This window comes from Protobothrops mucrosquamatus, unplaced genomic scaffold (genome assembly GCF_001527695.2).
Source record: "Protobothrops mucrosquamatus isolate PMUCROS unplaced genomic scaffold, P.Mucros_1.0 scaffold918, whole genome shotgun sequence".
Taxonomy (NCBI): Eukaryota; Metazoa; Chordata; class Lepidosauria; order Squamata; family Viperidae; genus Protobothrops; species Protobothrops mucrosquamatus.
Genome location: NW_015387169.1, coordinates 528,372 through 550,805, shown reverse-complemented (window position 1 = coordinate 550,805; position 22,434 = coordinate 528,372). Strand labels below are relative to the sequence as shown.

Here is a 22,434-nt window from a genome sequence, read left to right as displayed (position 1 = left end):
GACACTGGAATAGGATAGAACAGAAAGGAAAGACTGGAATGAGGTTAATTGGAGCTTTCTGCAGGGCACCCTGAGAATATGAATAAGCCGGTTTTACTTTTGTTGTGAGCAACCTAGGATTGTTTAAGATAGGCAGACATATACATCTTTTAAATAAGATAAAATGGGTAATTCTCGCTCAACCAACAGCTGCTATCTGTGAATACCTGAATGGAGGATTCTCCCTCTATTTACCGAGTGTAGATAGGTAAATGTAGATGCAGATGAGCATTGATCTTAAATGCCAAGTCTCAACAGCCCCACACTGGCTGTCCATACAGACCCAAACTCTAGTTCCAGGCTGCTTTGACATCAGCCTGTCCTTTCTCACCATGTCAGGCAGCTGCCAAATTAATTAACTGGCCAGGGAAAGATTCACGAATGTATAACTTCCCATGCTGCTGTTCTTGAAGATTACAAGCGGAAGTTGAGCAAAGTAATAAAAATGTGCCTGCCATCTCTTTTCTAAGTGCTTTCTTCCTTCTTTTTGAAAATCAGGTTGTGAAGAGTTTCACAATACTCTGATTCAGGCAGTCTGATCTTATCCATGTTTTGTGACAAGTTGTTGAGCAAGAGTGTGCGTAGGGGAAGAAACTCTGGTCATGTCCGAAGGAACTCTTAGTGTAGCACCTGTTAAGGTTCACTGATATGGGAGAAACTATTCACTGAGATATTAAGATATGTGTGATATAATGCAAATGCATAATGGATGGGGAGTAGAGTTTTTGAGTTAAACTCTACTCACCATGAATTCAAGGACATGTTTACATGGTTGTCTTGGCAACAGTACACAAGGAAATACTTTGCCACCCCCTAACTGTAATATGCTGTCATCAATTTTTCTAGTTAAGCCTACAGCTTTAGGACTGTAGAAGCAGATAGAAAAGCATAGTTTTTCAAAGTTCACAATAAGTACTTTGACCACAAACAAACAATTTTACTAAGGCACATATGAAACCCTTTCACATTTTAGGTAGCTGTGCCAAGGACACCCAGCCTGTCCTCTTTTGAATATAACATAGCTAGCCAATTAATATAACACAACATAGCTAGCCAATTAATCCACCAGTCACTGTAGATTTTCTCTCCTTCCACTGTTTTATTGCACAAGACTAACTAACATCAGCATTCCAAGATGTCTGTCATCAGAACAAAAATTTAAGTAGATATAATTCAATTACAGGAAAACAGTAAAGAACCCTCAAGTTTATAAATCCAGAGTTCTCAAATATAGTAAATCTGTTGATACTTGAAAGAGTAGAGCTTTTACTAGTAGAGCTAGTACATACCTAAACACAGATATGCATGCAAAGATATCTTGCAGGAAAGACAGCAATAACATACGGTATGTTCAGATAAAAGAAGATCTCTGACATCATCTTTAAAGATTTTTTTAAAAATGCATTTTGTTTTTTATTTTAATAACATTACTACATCTTCAAGGAGAACATCTTTACATTTGGATATCAGCCTTAGAAGTTTAAAGGTAAAGAATATCCATAAAGAGATACTACAAGGGAGAGATGTACTGTATTACAAGAGGTCATGTCTAATTTTTTGCTTTGAGTTCTTTACTCTGCCACAGATACAGAGTGCTTCTCTGTTGACATCCACCTGAGATTTATTTATTAAACAAATTTTATAGTTCCCCTACTCACATATCAATTTAAATAAATTAATGGGGGTAAGTCTTTATTCCAATTTATATTATTATGTTATAATCCACGGTGGAGGAAGCAAATAGCATTTGATCTGGCCCTTTGTGGCTTCTTTCCTCATTATCTAGCTACTCTGGGCTAAGACAAAGCCTTGGGGGATGCAGGCAATCTCTCCTCTAATCGCAAATTACCAGGATTGATTCCAAAAGGCAATTCTCTAGATCCAGGAAATGACAAAGACTGCAAAATCTCCAGGAAGCTGGATATATTTTAGGCCATAGCAACGGGGGATCAGAAATTGTTGAGACCTGATAGAGGTACACTGAACTCCTGCTGCGAATAGGCTTTTTATTCAGTGTTTTGTATTTTAATATTTTTTTCTTTTTTTCAATTTACAACTATATATTCTTTTATAAAACATTCCTAAGGAACTCCCGGTGGTTTAACCTACAAAATATTTTGGTAATGCTTAATCATTTTCAAAATAGGCTGCTGATGGACAAGTGAGGCTGAGAGACAGAAACTTATCCAAGGCCATAAAATTAATGAGAAGATATTAACATTTGAAATGTAAGATTGATAACAATGGAGATAATACAAAAGCTCATTTGTGTTCTTATGAAAAGTGGCACAGATTATAGCAAGAACCTGGAAACACATATTACTGTAGCTTCTTTGAATACCCTTTTACAATAAGAAAAGGTAATAAATCCAAGGTAAACAGTAACTTATTTTGTGGGAATTAAAATTACAATGCAAAACATTAAGCCTTTAAGCAAACGTTGTGTTTTATCCCAAAAGCATAGTTCCAACTATGCCAATATTTTTTCAACTTTTAGAAATATGAATTTAGGCTGATGTTACAGTAAGGCAATCCTAACTAAAAAAAATAAAATCTATATTCAGAATAACAAAATAATAGCGTTGGAAGGGACCTTGGAGGTCTTCTAGTCCAACCCACTGCTCAGGCAGGAAACCCTATATCATTTCAGACAAATGGCTGTCCAGTCTCTTCTTAAAAACTTCCAGTGTTGGAGCATTCACCGCTTCTGGAGGCAGGTTGTTCCACTGATTAATTGTTCTAACTGTCAGAAAATTTCTCCATAGTTCTAGGTTGCTTCTGTCCTTGATTAGTTTCCATCCATTGCTTCTTGTCCTGCCTTCAGGTGCTTTGGAGAATAGCTTGACTCCCTCTTCTTTGTGGCAACCCTTGAGGTATTGGAACACTGCTATCATGTCAGCCCTACTCCTTCTTTTCATTAAATTAGCCATACCCAATTCCAGCAATCATTCTTTATGTTTTAGCCTCTAGTCCCCTAATCATTTTTGTTGCTCTTCTTTGTACTCTTTCTAGAGTCTCAACATCTTTTTTACATCATGGTGACCAAAACTGGATGCAGTATTCCAAGTGTGGCTTTACCAAGGCATTGTAAAGTGGTATTAACACTTCATGGGATCTTGGTTCTATCCCTCTGTTAATGCAGCCTAGCACTGTGTTGGCTTTTTTGGCAGCTGCACCACACTGCTGGCTCATATTTAAATGATTGTCCACTAGGACTCCAAGATCCCTCTCACAATTTTCTGTATTTATATAGTGCCAAATTAGAAAAAAAAAATCCAAGCAGTTATTAAAAATAATACATTAAACCATGACTTAAATCCCAAATTCAGAAAATTAAAAAATAAAATTACCAATTAAAAACAGAATTTAAATGGCAAGAAAAAAATGAAAAACAGTGCATGGCAGATAAGCTGAGTCTTAACAAATGTCCTCTACTTAACAGCTCTATGTGGCGCTCATGTGACAATTGTGCCTTTTGGGAATGTTTCAGATTATAGGAAAAAGGGTTGTTGTATTTGATCACGGAAACTAAGTCACACTATTTCTACAGTGATTTAAATTTAGGTTTTTTCCATGTGTCTCCATTCAGAAATCAGTCATGTTATCTTCTTGATTGCTGCTGATTTTGAAACTCAGAAAACATTTTCAACCCCTCAGCTTTCCCCTACAGTTGACCAATAGGAAAGAGCAAACAAAATGTTACCTGTCCCACCCCTGAACTTTGTAGAACCTTCCAAAACAACCTTGTCCTTGCCAAAACTCCATAACACATGAAATTAAAAATAAAATAAAATGGTAGCAATCTCTCCCTGGCAGGTTTTCAATGCATGTCTCCGTGTTTGGTACCAGGAAACGCTACCTCGGTATCATGCCATCGCTGAGTTTAAAGTCCTCCTGAGTGATATGTTGAAAAAGGACAAACACGGGAGAAAGTGCAGTTGAGGAACAGGTAATAATTCTTATTTAAAGAAATACTATCCTAGGAGGCCTATTACTGATACACTTTTTCCTCAGTGTTTTAATTTATTTTTTTGTCACCATTTGAGAGTACAAGAGATTATAAGGCAGACACTCTTAGAAAAACCTATCTGAGCATGACAGGAATAGGATTTACTGTACAAAGTCCTGGAACAAAATGCAGCACATTTAAAGCATATTTTTTTACAATCCAAAGTTAGTTGCTAAATAATGGGCTAAACCAGTGGTGGCGAACCTATGGCACGCGTGCCAGAGGCGGCACTCAGAGCCTCTCTGTGGGTACACGCACCATGCCCTGGAGATGGCAACCATCCCTCTTCAACCAGGCACCCGCTAACTCGCCGAGGTCCCATGTGGCCGGATGCATCCCAGCACAGCTGGTTTCCCTCCCCCCTCCGTCCCATCCCTCCTGGCCTCACATGCTCTCCTTTTCCTGGGCACGACCCACTGCATCGCCTCCTCAGCTGTCGACTGGCCGTTCAGCTCAGAGGCGGCTTCTCTGAACTGCTGGTGGCGGGCTGCAGAGCCCCAGAGTGTGCCGGTCAAGGGGCTGGCCAGCTGTGACTGCTGATGGACACTGTCGGTCCCCATGCGCTTGCTGGCCTCTGTGTGCGGGGGCCGATGGTGTCAGGCAGCAGCCATCCCAGCCCCTGCCTCGCCTTGCCCTGTGACAATGGCCTCGCCCTGCCCTGCCTCGCCTTGCCTCACCTCACCTCACCAGACAAGCCTCCTGCCCATCGCCTGCTCACCCCACAGGACAAGCCTCCTGCCCATCGCCCCACCTGCCAGCCCGGCCCCCCACAGGCGTCCCTCCCCACGAGCAACATCGAGGAGACCACGCCCACCTTGGCCACACCCATCCAGTCTGCCATGACCACCACAGCCACGCCCACCCAGTGGGCCATGCCCACCTGGCACCGGTGATAAATAAGTAGGTTTTAGGTTGCAGTTTGGGCACTCAGTCTCTAAAAGGTTCACCATCACTGGGCTAAACTCTCTTGTGTTTTCCAATTTGCTATTAAGCTATTACAAAAGCCATGAATCTTGGATCAGATAGTCATCCAAAAAACCTGATTTTAATATTTAGAATTCTTGATGGAATAAAATGTTTGCTTTTCCTCTCTGGGCTTGTTTAGATAGTATAATTGGAATCCTAATTTCCTGCTTATTTATCCCTATTACTTTAGCAGAGTTTTATCCAAAAAGCACAGAAGGCAAAAAAAAGAAAAAACAAACATTGAAATTATATAAAAACCTTAAAAATATTGATCAAAACCCAACTTTCAAAAATATTTATTTCAGGTATTTTCCCTGCTCTGTGCAGATTCAGTTTACAGAAGGCTCAAATTTGGGCAGAAAGTGAATCACAACCTGGACAGATTTCCCCTTGGGCTCTTTTCACAATTGTTTCATTGAACCTGGACTTTTGGGAACAGAACCACTGAGATCCTTGACTTCTTGGGTCAATCACTGTTCCCACAGGACCCACAGACTGTTTCTATGGGAAAAAATAAAATATGGCAGAAGTGGATTGTGAATCAGCTTTCATCTTTGGGCTGCTACTACTTTCCTATTTGTCCCTAAGCCTATTTCTGGTGCCAAACTAAATTGCAACATAGGTTGAATTCTAGGCAAAAAGTAGCAAATGTGCCTTTTAAAAATTCTGTTTTCCCCATCTCTCTTTTAAATCAAAGAACCCAAAGAAGAAGTATATTGCCAACATTGTATAGCAAAATCTGGAATGAAAGGTTGCACAAGAGCCATCAATTGTTTCACTACCTACTGGGGTAGGAATAGGTGTGGACCTGGATCCCAGCCACCAGCTTGCTTTCTACACCCACTGAATTCATAATTTTATCTTCATATGTATTAATGTTTTGCAGAAGAGATAACATTATTGTCAGACATGCATTTACTACCAAATAACAGCAATGTTACTGACTTTTCTGAAAGAAGCATTATTTTATACTAAGGTGTCATGAAAAAGCTGCACAGAACATAGAGCATGGTAAGAATTTCAATTCATGGAAAAGAAATTAAAAGACTTGTAAGAAGATCATCTATCTCAGTGGTTCTCAACCTTTTTAATGCCACGACCCCAACCGGTCGTAAGTCGAGGACTAAACCGGTCGTAAGTCGAGGACTAAACCGGTCGTAAGTCGAGGACTACCCAACCGGTTGTAAGTTGAGGACTTTCCCTGCCCGGGAGCGCCGCGCATGCGTGGTTCCACCCCCTGCGCCGGCCGAGGCGTAGCTGACAAGCGGCAGAGACGGAGCAGGCCGACCACCAGCTGGCCCAGCCCAAGGGAGGTAAGGCACCCGCCGGAAAAGGGGGAAAAATGCCGGACAAAAAAAATGCCGGACAAAAAAAATGGCGGACAGCCTTGCTTGGCGACCCCCATGAAATGGCCGATCGACCCCAAATGGGGTCCCGACCCACAGGTTGAGAACCACTGATCTATCTGTTATCTAAATTATTTATATAATCACCCCTCTAACAATATATCTTCTTTATAATAGGAGCCTGAAAATAAGGTAACTCCACAAGCTATGTAATTACAGTATTATCCCCTTTCTGTGAAAATTTAACATGTTCTTTCATATTTTATTATTGTGTCAGTAGCAATCCATCCTCCATTCATTCATGCACAGGTTTGAATGACTCCTCTTTTCTGATGCATGATGAGCAGAAATCGCAATTATGAAATTATAAATCTTCCTCTGGACTAAAAATAATATTATCATGTTTACACAAGGACTCCCAATGTATCTTAACCATTTCCAGTAATCATATTATCTCTCCGCAAAATTATAATTATCTGTAAGACACTTAAAATAAAGGACAATAAAACAAATTTATCTTGGCATATGCTTCCTTGAGTAGAGGCCATGAAATTACTGCATTAATATAGATCCCTTGGAATACTTTGTGGAAAACCAACATAAGAGGGAAGTTGTTTTTTATTGAAAAGTAAATACTTTAATTTAGAAGAGGATATTTAGGAAAGGTTTGATATATTGGCATAGTCTTAGCATATAAGGGTACACTCAAAAAAATGAGAAATATACTTTATGAAGATGCTACTATGAATGGCAACTCAAGATCAAGTTCTCTCTTTTCCCCCCTATGACTATAGGACTATTCCCTTTTATTGTGATATCATCAAATTAGACTAAATAGATTAAAATTTCAGAATTTCCAGCCAATGATATCTGGAAAGCACCAAGTCGGGAGGAACAGATCTTTATATGGGAATTATATTTTTAGCACTGTGGTAACTAACATTGAAATACAGGTAATGTGTAGTTTCAATGTTATGACTTGCAAATATTATCCAAATAAAGAGAGGTCAACAAAAAGGTTACTTTGGACTGTACATAAGGTCAAATTATGTCATTTAAGAAGTGTGCTGTGATAGATAAAAGGTCAGATTTGTACCTGAGTTCAAAACTAAACTCACTTATACTACTAATGCTCAGTTAATCCCTCTGCTGCTTCACTGATGCTGGTACTGAAATGTTGGGACCAACAGCACAATTTTTATTTATAAAAAAATATGTCATATTTCTTTGGGTTCTTTTTTTAAAACGGTAATAACTCTATTAAAATAGCTATCTCAACTACACTTAAGAAATTGGTGAGGTCACATGCAATCATACCCTTATATATAAGAAAGCAGAAAAATCTTGATGAGGACTCACGTTATGTGGGCAGTACTCAATATCTTGATAAAATGTTAGTCCTCGAAGCATCTTGTCATGAACATCCAGACTGCAGCACTTCGTCATCCCTGTTTCAATAGCTTTGTTGATCATAGGTAGAGGAAAAGCACAAACTCCTGAGTACTTCTGGGGCAATATGCTGTCCACCTGGCTTTCAGCAAATGCACCAAAGAGAACCAGTTCTGTTTCACTGGTGCCGATTGCTTGAGCCAACTTGGAACCAGGATTGGTAGCATGAGCTGCCTGCAAGACATTAAAAACTACATCTTTAGGCATCATGCGAAGGCTCCTCTTCCGCTTAGATTGAATGCGACAGTCCAAATTCAGCTCTCGGTACTTGCGAACCTCCATCTCTTCAGTGCTAAGCCGCACTATCCTAGTGTGGTATGAATTGGAAGAAAGATCTTCCCTTTGGACTGTCAAAAAATAGACAAACTGCCGGTATTTAAAGGAATACACATAGTGAATAGGGTATGTGTTTTGATACTGTGCCAGCACAGTTAAGGAGTGGAAAGGATAAGCAAACCCATTCAAAGTACTCTTCGGTCTCCGTATTGACACTGATTTGGGGCTGTATGTGTCTGCTATGGTGGCGTCGATGGTAGATGCAATATAAAAGTATGAAGCCGATGCCATATCAACAACTACAACTCTTGTGCCTAAGGGACTGGCCACACAGTCTGGACACTCAGAAGGCGTGTTCTGCTCAGGTGAATACAAACAGGAGGTTTCCCCAAGCAAAACAACGTCACCCTGTATCTCAATCTTATGTTGGAAACAGATACCATGTTGAGAACTTCCACAGCTATAAAGCCAAGGTTCAAAAGGATCCATCACCAAAACTTTGTTGTCTGTGTTTTGAAAAGCCACCGGCCCTTTCACTGGACAGAGAGCACAGATCTCACACTCAGTACTCCCCCAGGGCCCAGTTACTAGAGTAGACAGAATTTTCAGTTCCGAGTTCAATGTGTAAATCTTATTCCGAACTGCAACAAAGATAACATTACCAGGCTCATAGGTAACTATATTCTGGATCGAAGACGTAGCTCTGAATGTAGGGAAGTCATATTTCACTGTATAATCTCGGGTCAAGTTATAGGAGATACGTTGGCATTGCCAAGCCTTCCCAGTGATTCTTATGGGCAACAGTCCAAGAGTGAAGCAAACAAGAAATGATATGCCCATACTAAGGAGGTAGGAGTAAAGCAGAATCCTGTTATCAGAAGCTACCTCAGTTCTTCAGTTCTGTGTGGCTCAGCAATCCATCCAGAATGCTCTACCATTGCATTACAGCTGAAAAGAGAGAGAACATGGATGAATGATGCTACAGGAAAAAAAAGATGACATTTGTCTTTCTCTTATGCTGAGCCTTTCAAATAATTTTCCCCCAGCTATCATTGCATGGCTGAAATTTCAAACAACAAAGCAATCCATCACTAAAGGTTTGTTGTTGGGTTTTTTTGCATGGAGGATTTTTTTTGATCTTACACCTAAAGGCTCACCACTCTTGTGCAAGATTTATGTAGGTTATCAGTAAGCAGTCATGCAGGGAGAAGCGCTGCTGATGTTGGAAAAGGAACTGCACTCTAGGTAAGTCTGCATTTTATATCATCTTTTATTTTTAGGTTGGTTCCCATGCCCTCCAGGCAATCTATGTTGACAATCCAGGATACATAATCCAGGTTGTACAACTAGTCTGGAGATAGCTTGATACAGAGATTTATATCAAAGGAGAAAAGAAAAGGATCTAGCTTCTTATATTCATTTGACAAAGAAAAAAAAACTGGTTTAAGTAAAGGATTAACAGTTCGCTGCTCAGAGTAAGAATCTGTTTTACAGGCAAAGTTGGGTTAAGAGTCATAGCTGTGTCTTACAAGCATAGCTACCTGCATTCCAAGCATTTTGTTTTTTAAATAACAAGCTAGTAGGTTGAGCAGAATGAAAACTTGGCTTATGTTCTTATTAGGAAGATAGATAGATAGATAGATAGATAGATAGATAGATAGATAGATGATAGATAGATAGATAGATAGATAGATAGATAGATAGATAGATAGATAGATAGATAGATAGATAGATAGATACATACATACATACATACATACACATACATACACACACACACAGTTGCAAGTCATTGGGAGTTTGGGGTTATTGTTATATCCGACACTTCTCTAGAGTTTTGATTACACAAATAAAAATTAAATTCATTACCAGAGCATTATTTTTTTTTTACAGTTTTTGTGGACACCAAAATCAGCAGCCATCAGTGTGGCCGCTGAATATGCCTTTGGCTGTTGAAAGTTTCTGTCTATGAGAATTTACCTTCCTTAAGTTCACCAGGTTAGGGTATGTTGGTGAAGCTTTCCGTGCGACCACCTGGCCTAGGGGTAGAGAGGAAAGCTGAAGGGGACGTTCAAGTGCCGTCCTCCTTCGATTTGGTCCGTTTCCCCCCCTCCCCTTCTTTCTCCTTATCAAAGAAAATCCGTCAATCAAAGGAAGCGGTAGGCTTTTCAGTGGACAGGCGCTTTCTCGTTCCTGAACAGAAGTTTTACAGCTTTGTTTTAAGGCCGGGGTTCTAAACGAGAAAACCAGCCGCGACTCGAAGAGGCAAGAGGGGAATAACACGCGCTCACCTCGACAGCCAGCCGCGATTCCCGACAGCCTCTCCTCAGCACTCCCTCGCCCCAGGACTCACCCGTCCACAGCCGTCGACGCGGAGCCGAGGAGTTCAGCGCTTGGCGGATACCTGGCCAGGAGGCTCCCAGGAAAGAAGGCAGAATCGGGACGGAATCGGGCGGGGTCCTAACCCGCCGGGCGGGGCCAAGGCAGCTTCCCCTCCTCTTCCTCCTCCCCCTTCCACTTGCCGCCTCCAAAACTGACCCCCGATGCGTCGCATCTCTTCTGCTGGAGGGCAGCTTGGGACAACCTGGTTTCAAGTGTCCTGCTTTTGCTTAGAAGGCCACTGCTTTCCTCCTCATTCGGACCCGCTAGGGCTGCGAACGGGATCTACTTTCTCAATACCCTTCGGGAGCAACTCGAGGTCCCGCCGTCTTTCACCCGAAGTACGATTCTGACGTCAGCAGAAGAATGTGCTTTTAAAGTATCCAGGAGCTGGGATTGCTTCAGACTCCTGGCACGCCCTTCCCTCCCCTCCCCTCTATGCAATAGCTATACCAGGGGTAGGCAACCTTGGCTCTTTTATGACTCGTGGACTTCAACTCCCAGAATTCCTGAGCCAGCACAGCTGGCTCAGGAATTCTGGGAGTTGAAGTCCACGAGTCATAAAAGAGCCAAGGTTGACTACCCCTGCTCTACAGTATCTCTCAGAAACTTCTCTGGAGATTTATATCCAGGCTCTAATTTCTACCGACTTCCTGGAATTGAGAGTTAGCGGGGGGGGGGGGGGGGAAGCTATTTAATCTTCCATCTCTCGCTGCTTCTAGCCCCAAATTTGTAGCATACAGTACTCTTCCTAGGCGGAGGGAGTAAGGCAATTTCTTCCCTTGCTGTTCAGATAAGCACAGATCTCACACTCAGTACCCCCCCAGGGCCCAGTTACTAGATAGAGTAGACAGAATTTTCAGTTCCGAGTTCAATGTGTAAATCTTATTCCGAACTGCAACAAAGATAACATTACCAGGCTCATAGGTAACTATATTCTGGATCGAAGACGTAGCTCTGAATGTAGGGAAGTCATATTTCACTGTATAATCTCGGGTCAAGTTATAGGAGATACGTTGGCATTGCCAAGCCTTCCCAGTGATTCTTACGGGCAACAGTCCAAGAGTGAAGCAAACAAGCAATGATATGCCCATACTAAGGAGGTAGGAGTAAAGCAGAATCCTGTTATCAGAAGCTACCTCAGTTCTTCAGTTCTGTGTGGCTCTAATTTCTACCGACTTCCTGGAATTGAGAGTTAGCGGGGGGGGGGAGGGAAAGCTATTTAATCTTCCATCTCTCGCTGCTTCTAGCCCCAAATTTGTAGCATACAGTACTCTTCCTAGGGGCGGAGGGAGTAAGGCAATTTCTTCCCTTGCTGTTCAGATAAGCATAAGAACACCCAGGTAACTCTTAAGATTTTTCTTGAACGTGCAACACTAGCTTTATCGATTTCCCGCCCCCAAATTTTCACCGATCCTTTGAATTCCAGAAAATAGTCACGTTTTCCTGCTTAACTGGTGACAGAATCCGAAGTGTGTATACTTCATTCCACTTCACATGCTGTTTTGGAAGGGCCCTAAAACTTCATAGGTTGACTCTTCATTTAATCAATGCCCTCAAAATGTATTTCCTCCTCCCCTCCTCCTGTACATTTCGTTAGCAAGTTGGGTCAGCAAGGGTATTACTGTATTACCCCATCCAAAGATTATGGTGACCTTGGTGGAAAAAGATGACTGGGCAGGATTTCTCACTGTCTGTGTTGAACAGCTAATATTCTTCTTCCCTTGTGGTTAATATGAGCAGTAGGAGAAGTTGAAACAATTCTGCAGCTCATCTCCGATAAGAGAAGTCCATTAAGATCAGTAAGAACCGACCAGCCTTCACGAAGCTCAAAATAAACAGGAAATGAATTGAAAATGATCCGAATCTCCCACTAAATCTGACTAACTGATTTGCAGATTGACAGTAATTTCTAAGATTTCATCTTCTTTTAAGGAAGCATCAGCAGGAGGCTGCTGTAAATGAAGAAAATCAGAAACAGGTTTTTTTTTTCTTCTTGGAAAAATAATGGGTTACGTTTTGAAATTCCTAGGCATTGCACCCTCGGAATCCTCTTGTCTCAATTTCCAGTCAAGACTAGTTGAATGCTTCCTACAACTATTTTTCTGTGTGCGCCTTTGAGTCAGTGTTGACCCCTGGAGGCTGCCTGCACAGATCCCTGAAGTTTTCTCGGTAAGGTTTTTCAGAAGTGATTTCCAATTGCCTGTTTCCTAAGACTGAGAGAAAGTGACTGGCTTAAGATTAGCCAACTGGCTTTGTGCCTAACAGAGAGGGGCTTGAACTCACAATCTCCCAGTTTCTGGCATGGTGCCTTAATCACTATATCAGACTGACTCTTTTCCTGGAAACTGCTACTTATTATACACTTACAAAAGTGCTTCCTGCTTTGGATACCATTCATTTCTATAGTGGAACTCAAGACTAAACCTGGTAGCCTGAAAACTGCCGACACCTTGCTTTGGACAGCCTAAATTGCCTTTCTGCCAGTCACAGCTGGCAATGTTGATATTACTGAGAAAAGAACAAGGGGAGAGTCATAGGATTGGAAAGGACCTTGGAGACCTTAATCCAACCTCCTGTCCAGGACAGGAATCTTCGTATCTTCTTCCCAGATTAATATTTGTCCAGACTTTTCCTAAAAGCCTCCATGGATGGAGTACCTACAGCATGGCATGGCTCTCACTATCAGGAAATTCCTTCTTGGTTCAAGTTTGGATCTCTCTCTATTAAGTTTCTACTCACTGCCTTTGCTACTGAGTAAAGTCTGTCTGTGGCAGCCTTTAAAATATTTGACATATATAATGTCCCTTTTTAGCCTTCTCTTCCTTGAAAACTTACTTTGTTTAACTATTCTTAGTAGGATGTAGCCTCCAGATCCAAGAAGAGATTAAGCAGTCTCTTTTTTTACTCTTCATTTTCCATTCTGGCACAGCCTAGTACAGAATGGTGTCAACAGCCAAAGTATAAACTTGAGAATCTGACTCCATATGGCAAATGCTTGATGTGGGACAGCTGTACTGAGTCGCCAAGCAAATACTGTCAGATTTGAAAAGGAAATAATTTGTCGTTGACGGATTGTGGATATTTATCATTCGTCAATAACTGAATTAGTGTGATTGTTTCACAAAAGGGCAAGTAAACAATACAGTCAATTTGAGAGTAATTATTCTGTTTACAATGTTCATGGCTTTTTCTTCTTGTCTTTATTTGCATTATTATTAATGCAGATATATATGTGTCTGTATAGAAGTACTTTGTACTTTGTGTCCTTTTACTTAATTTGATATAGTAAGTAATGTTTGATAGGGAAATGTGCCTAAAAGGATATGAACTATAAAGATAATCACTGCTTCCTTGGCACAAATACTTACATGTTCTCTTTCAGATATGGAACTGATTAGAGTATAGGCAATAATAGTAAGTGGAAAGCATTGGCCTCCCAGCAGGTAGCGTGCATGTGCATGCATGTGCACGTGCACACATGCACACACACACACACACACCAAACAAACAAACAAACAAACAAACAAACAGGAAAGTTTTTCTTGAAGTTATTTCATGTTTCCCTGAGGAGCCTCCATGTGAATTTTTCAACTGTGGTTTCAACCTAACCAGAATGTTATGACATTAAAAAAAATATGTTTTGTTACATTAGACAAACATGGGAACTTAATGTCCCCCAGATGTTGCTGAATTCAACATTCCAGTAGTACCCAGCAACATTCAAAGTAGTTTATTCTACTCCCTGGCATATCCTGGTATGGACTGAAGTCCACTTGACCTGGAGTGTTGTCCTTTGATATAGCTATATATATAGTAGTCATAGGTTGTGGAGAAATAGAAAAGAGTGCATAATGTAAAAGTATTGTGGAAAGCATAGATAATGGCTCAGTTCATCAATCATTGTAGGTCATAATATAGTTTGTTTATCCTCTAGCTGTTCTATGAATATAGCATTGATTGACATGTATGTTGATTGGCAAACTATAGATGATGGTTTAGTGGAATGTTGAACACAACAAATCGTAGTTTATTCACCAAAACATAGTGGAGCAAACCATGTGTCAACTTTGAAAATGAGCGTGGCTGCGGCCATCTTCCTTATTCATTTTCGGTTGACACATTGAAAGAAGGGAGGGGGGATTACCAGTCAAAATAAACCTTTGTCCCATGGGAACCAAGGTCATTGGCTGCTCCTGAGACTGCAGGCTGGGCATTTCATGAAAAGCCCACCAAGAAGATGTATTGGGGAATGTAGTTGCTTGCATAGCTTTAGGGGTGGGATTCTTAACTTTGTATTGGGGAATTGTTACGTGTGTCTTCAGACTTGCTTTCACTTTTATCATGCCGATACTTTATAACTAATAAACATGTACTTTGAGGAATTTCCAAGCCTCGGAGTTCTGCTTTATTTGTCTCTGTCTGTCGGAACCATGACACTATGCCTGAGTTTATTGGGAATATAGCCAAATGCAAGGATCTTCTGAATAGAATAGAATAGAATAGAATGGACCTTGGAGGTCTTCTAGTCCAGCCCCCTGCTCAAGCAGGAGAACCTATACCATTTCAGACAAGTGACTGTCTAGTCTCTTCTTAAACACCTCTAATGATGGAGCGATCACGATTTCTGAAGGCAAGCTGTTCCACTGGTTAATTGTCCTCACTGTTAGGAAGTTTCCCCTTAATTCCAGGTTGCTTCTCTCTTTGGTTAGTTTCCAAACATTGTTTGGTGCTTTGGAAAATAGTTTGATGCCCTCTTCTTTGTGATAGCCCCTCCAATACTGGAATACTGCTATCATGTCGCCCTTATTTCTTCTTTTCTTTAGATTAGCCAAACCCAAGTTCTGCAGCTGGTCTTCATATGTTTTAGTTTCCAGGCCTTTGATCATCTTAGTTGCTCTTCTCTGAACTTTTCCCAAAATTTCAACATCTTTTTTGTAGTATGATGACCAAAATTGGTTGCAGTATTCCCTGTGTGGTCTTACTAGGGTTTTATAAAGTGGTACTAATACTTTGCATGATCTTGTTTCTATGCCCATTTACACAATCCACGATTGTATTAGCTTTTTTGGCTGTTGCCACACACTGCTAGCTTATATTTAAGTGATCGTCTACTAGGACTCCGAAGTCCCTCTCACAGTTACTGTTTTTGAGCCAGGTCTCGTCTAATCTGTACTTGTACCTTTGATTTTTCCTGCTTAAATGTAAAACTTTGCTTTTCTCCACATTAAAATTCATTTTGTTGTTCAAGTTTGTCAAGAACGTTTTGGATTCTGAGCTTTTCTTCTGGGGTGTTGGCTATTCCTGCCAGTTTAGTGTTATCTGCAAATTTGATGAGTTCCCCTTCTATTCCCTCATCTAAGTCATTTATGAAGATATTAAAGAGTACTGGGCTTAAGTCTGAGCCTTGTGGTACCCCACTGCTTACATCCCTACATGTGGATGTAGTGCCATAGTGGCCCTTTACAAAATTATTACTGAAGAGTAAATCCACACAGCACCCCTGCCTGGCATAAGAACAGCTGCTAACTGTTTCCAGAAGACATGCATTCACGCCACTGCTTGTATCTCATTGTCCACCCACAGCAGAAACAATCAAAAGCCAGCTTTAAGTGCTCTGCTCTGAAAGTCATACTCTCATCCTATCCTCCCTCTGAGATGAGGATTCACAAGGCGAATGCACTGACATGCATAGGGAAAGCTGCCCTTAAATGATGTGCTCTGTGTTAGCAAACTTGTGGTTTCAGTTTTGGACCACCCACTTCCATCCTGACCATGACCTGTTTTTGTGCTGCCCTCCCGCCTCTTTGAGTTGTGTGGAGACCAGAACCCCAATTTATGCGGTGTTTTCTTTTTTAAAAAGATTGATGGACTGGTTGACCTAGAAGATGGAAAGTTTTGAAATTCAGTAGCCTGACCCTGACTTGATGTGAAGGTAGGTAATACTCATTTAGTGACCACAACTGGGACCTGCAACTTGGTCACAAACAATGCGATTGCTAAGTGAAACTGTGACTGTACTTATGATCTGACTTCAGGTTTCCTTTGTTTTACAGACCTGTGACGGTTGCAGATGTGAGGATTGGTTGCAAAATTATTTTTCCACCACCCCGGCACTGTGGTCTCTAAATGAGGCAGCTGCTAAATGGGAACTACCTGTAATTGAAAGTGTAATTGAAAGGATTTGTCTTTTATAATACTTCTGGAGCCTTCCAGGCAGGAAATTCTCTTCCATGTGGCTGCTGCTTCCAGGAAGCTCGCCTCCTCTCTTTCTCTCTTCAAACAATGTTCTTAAATTAATTTTCAGTTTCCACACTGAACTCCTTTCCCAGCCTCCAATACAACTTCTCAGGTGGCTGCACTGTTCTGGTTGACCACTAGGTGGCATCTGCAAAATGCACAAAATCTAATTCTTTGCTGCCATCCAAGGATTTACTACTGTATAACAGCAGCTCCCAACCTTTTCTATACCACGCACTCCTAGAATCAGTGGTGGGATTCAAATATGTGAACAACCGGTTCTCTGTGTGGATGCCACTTCCGGAAGTCCGTTCTGGGCCTGGGCAACAAAAAATTAGCTACTGGTTCTGCTGAACTGGTGCGAACCAGCTGAATCCCACCACTGCCTAGAACGCTTCTGATATATTCTTGCATCCCTTACCAAAGTTTGAAATAATGGCAACGAATTATGCATATACACTATAATTTTGAAAACCTAAGTTTTCGCACCCCCTGGAATATCATCTCGCACCCCCGGTTGGGAACCCCTGATGTATAGGATCAACAGTTGACCCATCATTTCAAAGAACAATAAGTTCAGACAATGGATATTACGGAAAAGGAAAAAGTAGTAGTGCATGGAGTAACCAGTGAGTCCTGCATGCTAAGAGAAGGAGGCAGTGGTGTATACTGTTGGGTGAGGCTGAAACTTCAGGCAAGGAATCCTCTCATCACCATAAAGATTATAGACAATTGCCCAGCAACTTTCCATGCTTCATGGAAAGCATAATTCCTTACTCGTTTTGGGATGGTAAAGCAGGTGCTGGGGATTCATGCCTTATATAATAATAATAATAATAATAATAATAATAATAATAATAATAATAATAATAATAATAATAATAATAATAATAATAATAATAATAATAATAATAATAATAATAATAATAATAATAATAATAAAAGTTGGAAGGGACCTTGGGGGTCATCGAGTCCAACCCCCTGCTCAGGCAGGAAACCGTACACCATTTTGGACAATTGGCTGTCCAGTCTCTTCTTAAAAACTTCCAGTGTTNAATAATAATAATAATAATAATAATAATAATAATAATAATAATAATAATAATAATAATAATAATAATAATAATAATAATAATAATAATAATAATAAAGTTGGAAGGGACCTTGGAGGTCATCGAGTCCAACCCCCTGCTCAGGCAGGAAACCCTATAACATTTCGGACAAATGGCTGTCCAGTCTCTTCTTAAAAACTTCCAGTGTCGGAGCATTCACCGCTTCTGGAGGCAGGTTGTTCCACTGGTTAATTGTTCTCACTGTCAGGAAGTTTCTCCTTAGTTCTAGATTGCTTCTCTCCTTGATTAGTTTCCACCCGTTGCTTCTTGTCCTGCCTTCAGGCGCTTTGGAAAATGGTGAAAGTGATTAATTTCTTCACCACTAAGAACTCTGAGACCTTTTTTTAATCAAAAGCAGCAGAGGCTGTTTTGGCACATTACTTCTCCAATTTCTGATTTTTTCCCCCCAACATGCTGAGTCATAAATGAACCACATGGCCTCCATCTGCAAGCTTAAAACGAGATGTTTAGTTGTTCAGTGGGGTGGAAGACCATAGTTGTGTTCTCTAATTGGCATTGTGATGAGGCTGGCATCTTACATTTTTTCAGTCACAGGCAGCCCCAGGATCAAACTACACTTACCGTATTATGCTACCTCCCTATTCCCATGCAATGTTTCTCAATTTCAGAAGAGAACAAAATGTTTTTTCACCATGTTGGCATAAAGTATGGCTTTGTGACTTCATCAGCTAAGTTAAGAACAAATAAACCACAGTATGGCTTAGCATGGCTTGTGAACCTATTGTTTGATATCTGAGGATCTGAGTTCTGTGACAGGATTTTCCTCATATTTTCCTAAAGCCCCTGAAAGTTTGTTTCGTTAGGCAGCCACTTTAATGCACATTACACTGACCTGGAAGAACATGCAGTTGCTAACATGGTCTTATATACAGCATATTGCCTCTAAATTTACAGTTTTTCTATGTAAAAAAAAGAAATAAAAAAACATTGAACAGAAACAAAGAGAGAGTCAACAAACAAAAAGTGAAGTATTTGTAAACCTCTCTTAAGTCCCTAAAATAAGGTTGCTTGACTTGCTAGAATAAAGCAAGCATTGGGACATTTGATGTAATAAGTATTTATAATGTTAAATGTACAAATAATATAGCAAGTGAGAAGTCCTTGATGATCTCTGAGCTTGCTTGTTTTCTTGCAGACGTTTCATTACCCAAACTAAGTAACATCACCCGTGCTATTGATGATGATCATGTTACCCAGTTTAGGTAATGAAATGCCTACAAGAAAACAAGCAAGCTCAGAGAGCACCAACGACCCTGAGTGTCAGGGCCCGCTTCAAAACCTCATCCCAAGAAAACAGGACTCTTGGAACAGTTTCTTTCCAAAAGGAACTTTTATTAGGAGAAGCTGATAGCAGGCATGATAGGCAGGATCTGAGGGTTTCTTGCTCAGATCAATATCTTAAGAGTCCCAAGCAAACCCCACCCCAATAGTTCATCCGGTCAGTTTGAATGGGCCAATCCCCAGGTGTTACGTCTGCTGTGGGAAAGGAGCTTGTGAAGAGTTGTTGGGTCTTCGCACCTTCCCTTCCGCAGAGAGAGATAAGCCAGATGACCAGAGGCACATTCCTTTCTCACCCCAAGGTAGCATCAAGGGAGAGACAGTTCAAAGAGTAAGTATGTAGGAACAGCGGAAAGGATACATTGTAGCAAAGCAGAATAACATACCACAGAGCTTTCCCCCCCTCCCCCTCAGGAGAATGGCAGAACCCTCAGAAAGAAATGAATGAGGAAAGAAATGAGATAGACACCCCCCCCCCAGGAAAAGAATGGGTTCTGACAATTCCCCTTTATTAGTAATATAGCAAGTACGGTATCAGTAAAACAGTGTGATTGTGAAACGTGTCTTCATTGTGGCAATAAGAAAATTCAAATAGCATATCTTGATTAATTGAAATACTACATGATACATTAAGTATTTATATAATACATTAAGTATATATAATACATTAAGTATTTAAGTAAAGTATATGGAAATGAATTCCTACTGGGCAATTGAGGTGTTCCTAATGGAAATTCTGTTATCTTGGAATTTCAAAATTTAAAACTTGCAAAGAATAAATTAAAGGCAGCAAATCTATGGAGGATTTCAGCATCTCTATGATTTTTAACTCAAATACTTTCCTACAGTTCCCCACCATCTTTCTCAGTAACTGGTTCCACTGTTGAACTGTTCTTATTGTTGTCCCAAAGATGGTTTTTCAAGAGGCAACTGGACTGCCTTGGTTTTGTTTTTTTTTTGAAGATGTTTCACTTCTCATCCAAGAAGCTTCTTCATCTCTGACTGGATAGTGGGGAATGGAAGGATTTATATTCCTTGCAGACAGCTAGCCATTTGCATTCTTTTAGAGCACAGGTGTCAAACCTGATCACATCACATGATGTATCATGATGTATCATGACTTTTTTTGCCTTTGCGAAGCTGGGGTGGGCTGCGTGTGACACATCCGGTCTGCTGGCCGCCAGTTTGACACCCCTGTTTTAGAGAGTCGTTGAGGCCACTTGGAGGTTTATCTTGTCCTCAGGGTTACCTGAGTAGTGCAAATGAGTGTGGAGCCCTCTTGGAACTGTTGAAAGGACTGTGTGGTAGACTGGAGATAGATTATGTCATATCCTTCCCCCTCTGTTGAGAGAGGATTATACAGTTTTGACATAGATCGACTCTTTGACCCCTCTTTCAAACCAGCACTTGTGGACTTGGCTGTCTTCAAAAGAGTGATCTTTTTCTTTTAAATGCAACTGGACTGCTGAATCTTGTCCTGATGGGTTTGTTCTCCTATGTTGTGCCATGCGTTTATAAATGGTTGTTTTGTTTCCCCAATGCACAGATCTGCACATGGCTCACTGCATTGTACTGCATATAACACATTGCTCAGTGTGTCTGGGAGTTTTATCCTTGGAGTGGACAAGCTTCTGCCTTAGTGTATTCTTGGGTTTAAAGTGTACACGTATGTTGTGTTGGCTGAAGACCCTCCTGAGCTTTTCAGATTGTTGGAAGTAAAGTCTTCATTCTGGTTCATCCAAGCCGGGAATAAATAAGCAACATGGCGACTGCTTTGGGAAGAAGGTTACAGTTTATTGAAGAGGCAGAAGGATGGTTCTTGCAGGAAAGACCAGAGGAAAGAAGGACCTGAGCACATGGGCAGTAGGTTTTTATACCCTCTCTAGCCTTTTGTTTGGAATAGTTTCCTATTCTTGTGGCATGAACTTTGAGGCTATTTCCTGTGTTACGTATTCTGACCTGAGTCTAGGTGTGACTCTCTGGTATACTTGATGGTAATGGGTTAGTCCTATTATGTCCCATCTCAGGTGGGATATGCAGATTTTAGGTCTTTGTCTTCTGGCTCCAGCTTTCCTGATAGTTTTACATCTGCATTTGTATAGGGCTGGCTCCTGTTTGGGATAGAGAGATTTGGGGGCAGGGTTGGCTTCTGCTTTTTAAAATCCTTTTTGAGGAAATATATTTTTCTGCCTTTTTAATATTTCCTTCTCTGGGGCTCTGACTTCCCTCAATATATCCCTGCAACGAATGGAATGACTGCGTTGCTTCGTTTATTGTTATTTTCTTTGTCTGTTATGGAGGAGCTCCTTTGGGGATTTGATGAAGGCCCACTTGGGATAGCCACACATTCTGAGGGCTTCCTTGATGTGTTTAGTTCTTTTTCTTTCCCATCTTTGCTGGTAGGCAGGCCTTCAGCTCGGTGGTGTAAGGTTCTGATAACTCCCCTTTTGTGCTCCAGTGGGTGGTGAGAATCAAAATTTAAATACTGATCCGTGTGTGGGGGTTTTCTGTAAAACTTCAATGTTAAGGCTTCTGTCTTCCTTAATGTGTACTGCACAGTCCAGGAAGGCCAGACTATTTCCCTTAACTTCTTCTACCAAACACCGTATGCATCATTTCATCGCTACTCATATACTCATCACATTACATATTGAACTAATACAGGCAGCTGTGCTAGTTTGTTAAAGCAAAACAACAAAGAGTTTTCCACATTTTAATTTATTATAGCACATAATACAGTTTTAGCATTTGTTGAACTGGCTGATAGTTCATGAAATCTTATGATATAGTACGTTTGTTAATCTAAAAGCTCTCATAAAACACTTTTATTAAATTCAGAGAAGTAGCAGTATACATGACAGTGAATCCACTGGTTTTAAATATGGAAATGCATTTGTCAGTAGTAATTTATTCTGCATCTACTATGACTTTTATTTTAATAATTATTAATCATTAAAAAATCTGTCACAATCTGGTGTTCTGCTGCCATCTTGTGGCAATTATGTTTTGATTTTTTTTTTAGAAGTACTTGTTAAAAACATTTTTCCCCCTGAATCACCCTTAATATTAATAATCCTTTTCAGATGAAAACATAGATCCAAGAAATGGACCAGAATGATACCATCACTGGACATGTACAATTTCACTGGGCCTCAGTTTCATTTAACCTTACAGTTTACTTGCACCTTACAGTGTGCAACTAAAAATAGAAAAAAAGGGCCAGTTTGGTATAGTGATTAACCTGTTGGCCTAGAAACAGGAGACTGGGAGTTCTAGTCCTACCTTAGGCATGAAAAACTGTTGTATCTGGAAGAACCCT

At 40.6% G+C, this 22,434-nt stretch overlaps 1 protein-coding gene across 1 annotated transcript in view; it reads right to left on the bottom strand.

Annotated features, from left to right (window-relative positions):
• MST1R (macrophage stimulating 1 receptor) overlaps positions 1-10,465 on the bottom strand; it is a 55,465-nt gene extending 45,000 nt beyond the window's left edge. Inside the window, exons 1-2 of the mRNA XM_015819422.1 lie at positions 10,439-10,465; positions 7,720-9,033 (exon numbers count right to left, since the gene is read on the bottom strand). Of these exons, the coding sequence (XP_015674908.1) occupies positions 7,720-8,925 (1,206 nt within the window). The 5' untranslated portion in view covers positions 8,926-9,033; positions 10,439-10,465. The remainder of the gene's footprint in view (positions 1-7,719; positions 9,034-10,438) is intronic.
• Positions 10,466-22,434: the final 11,969 nt, after the last annotated feature.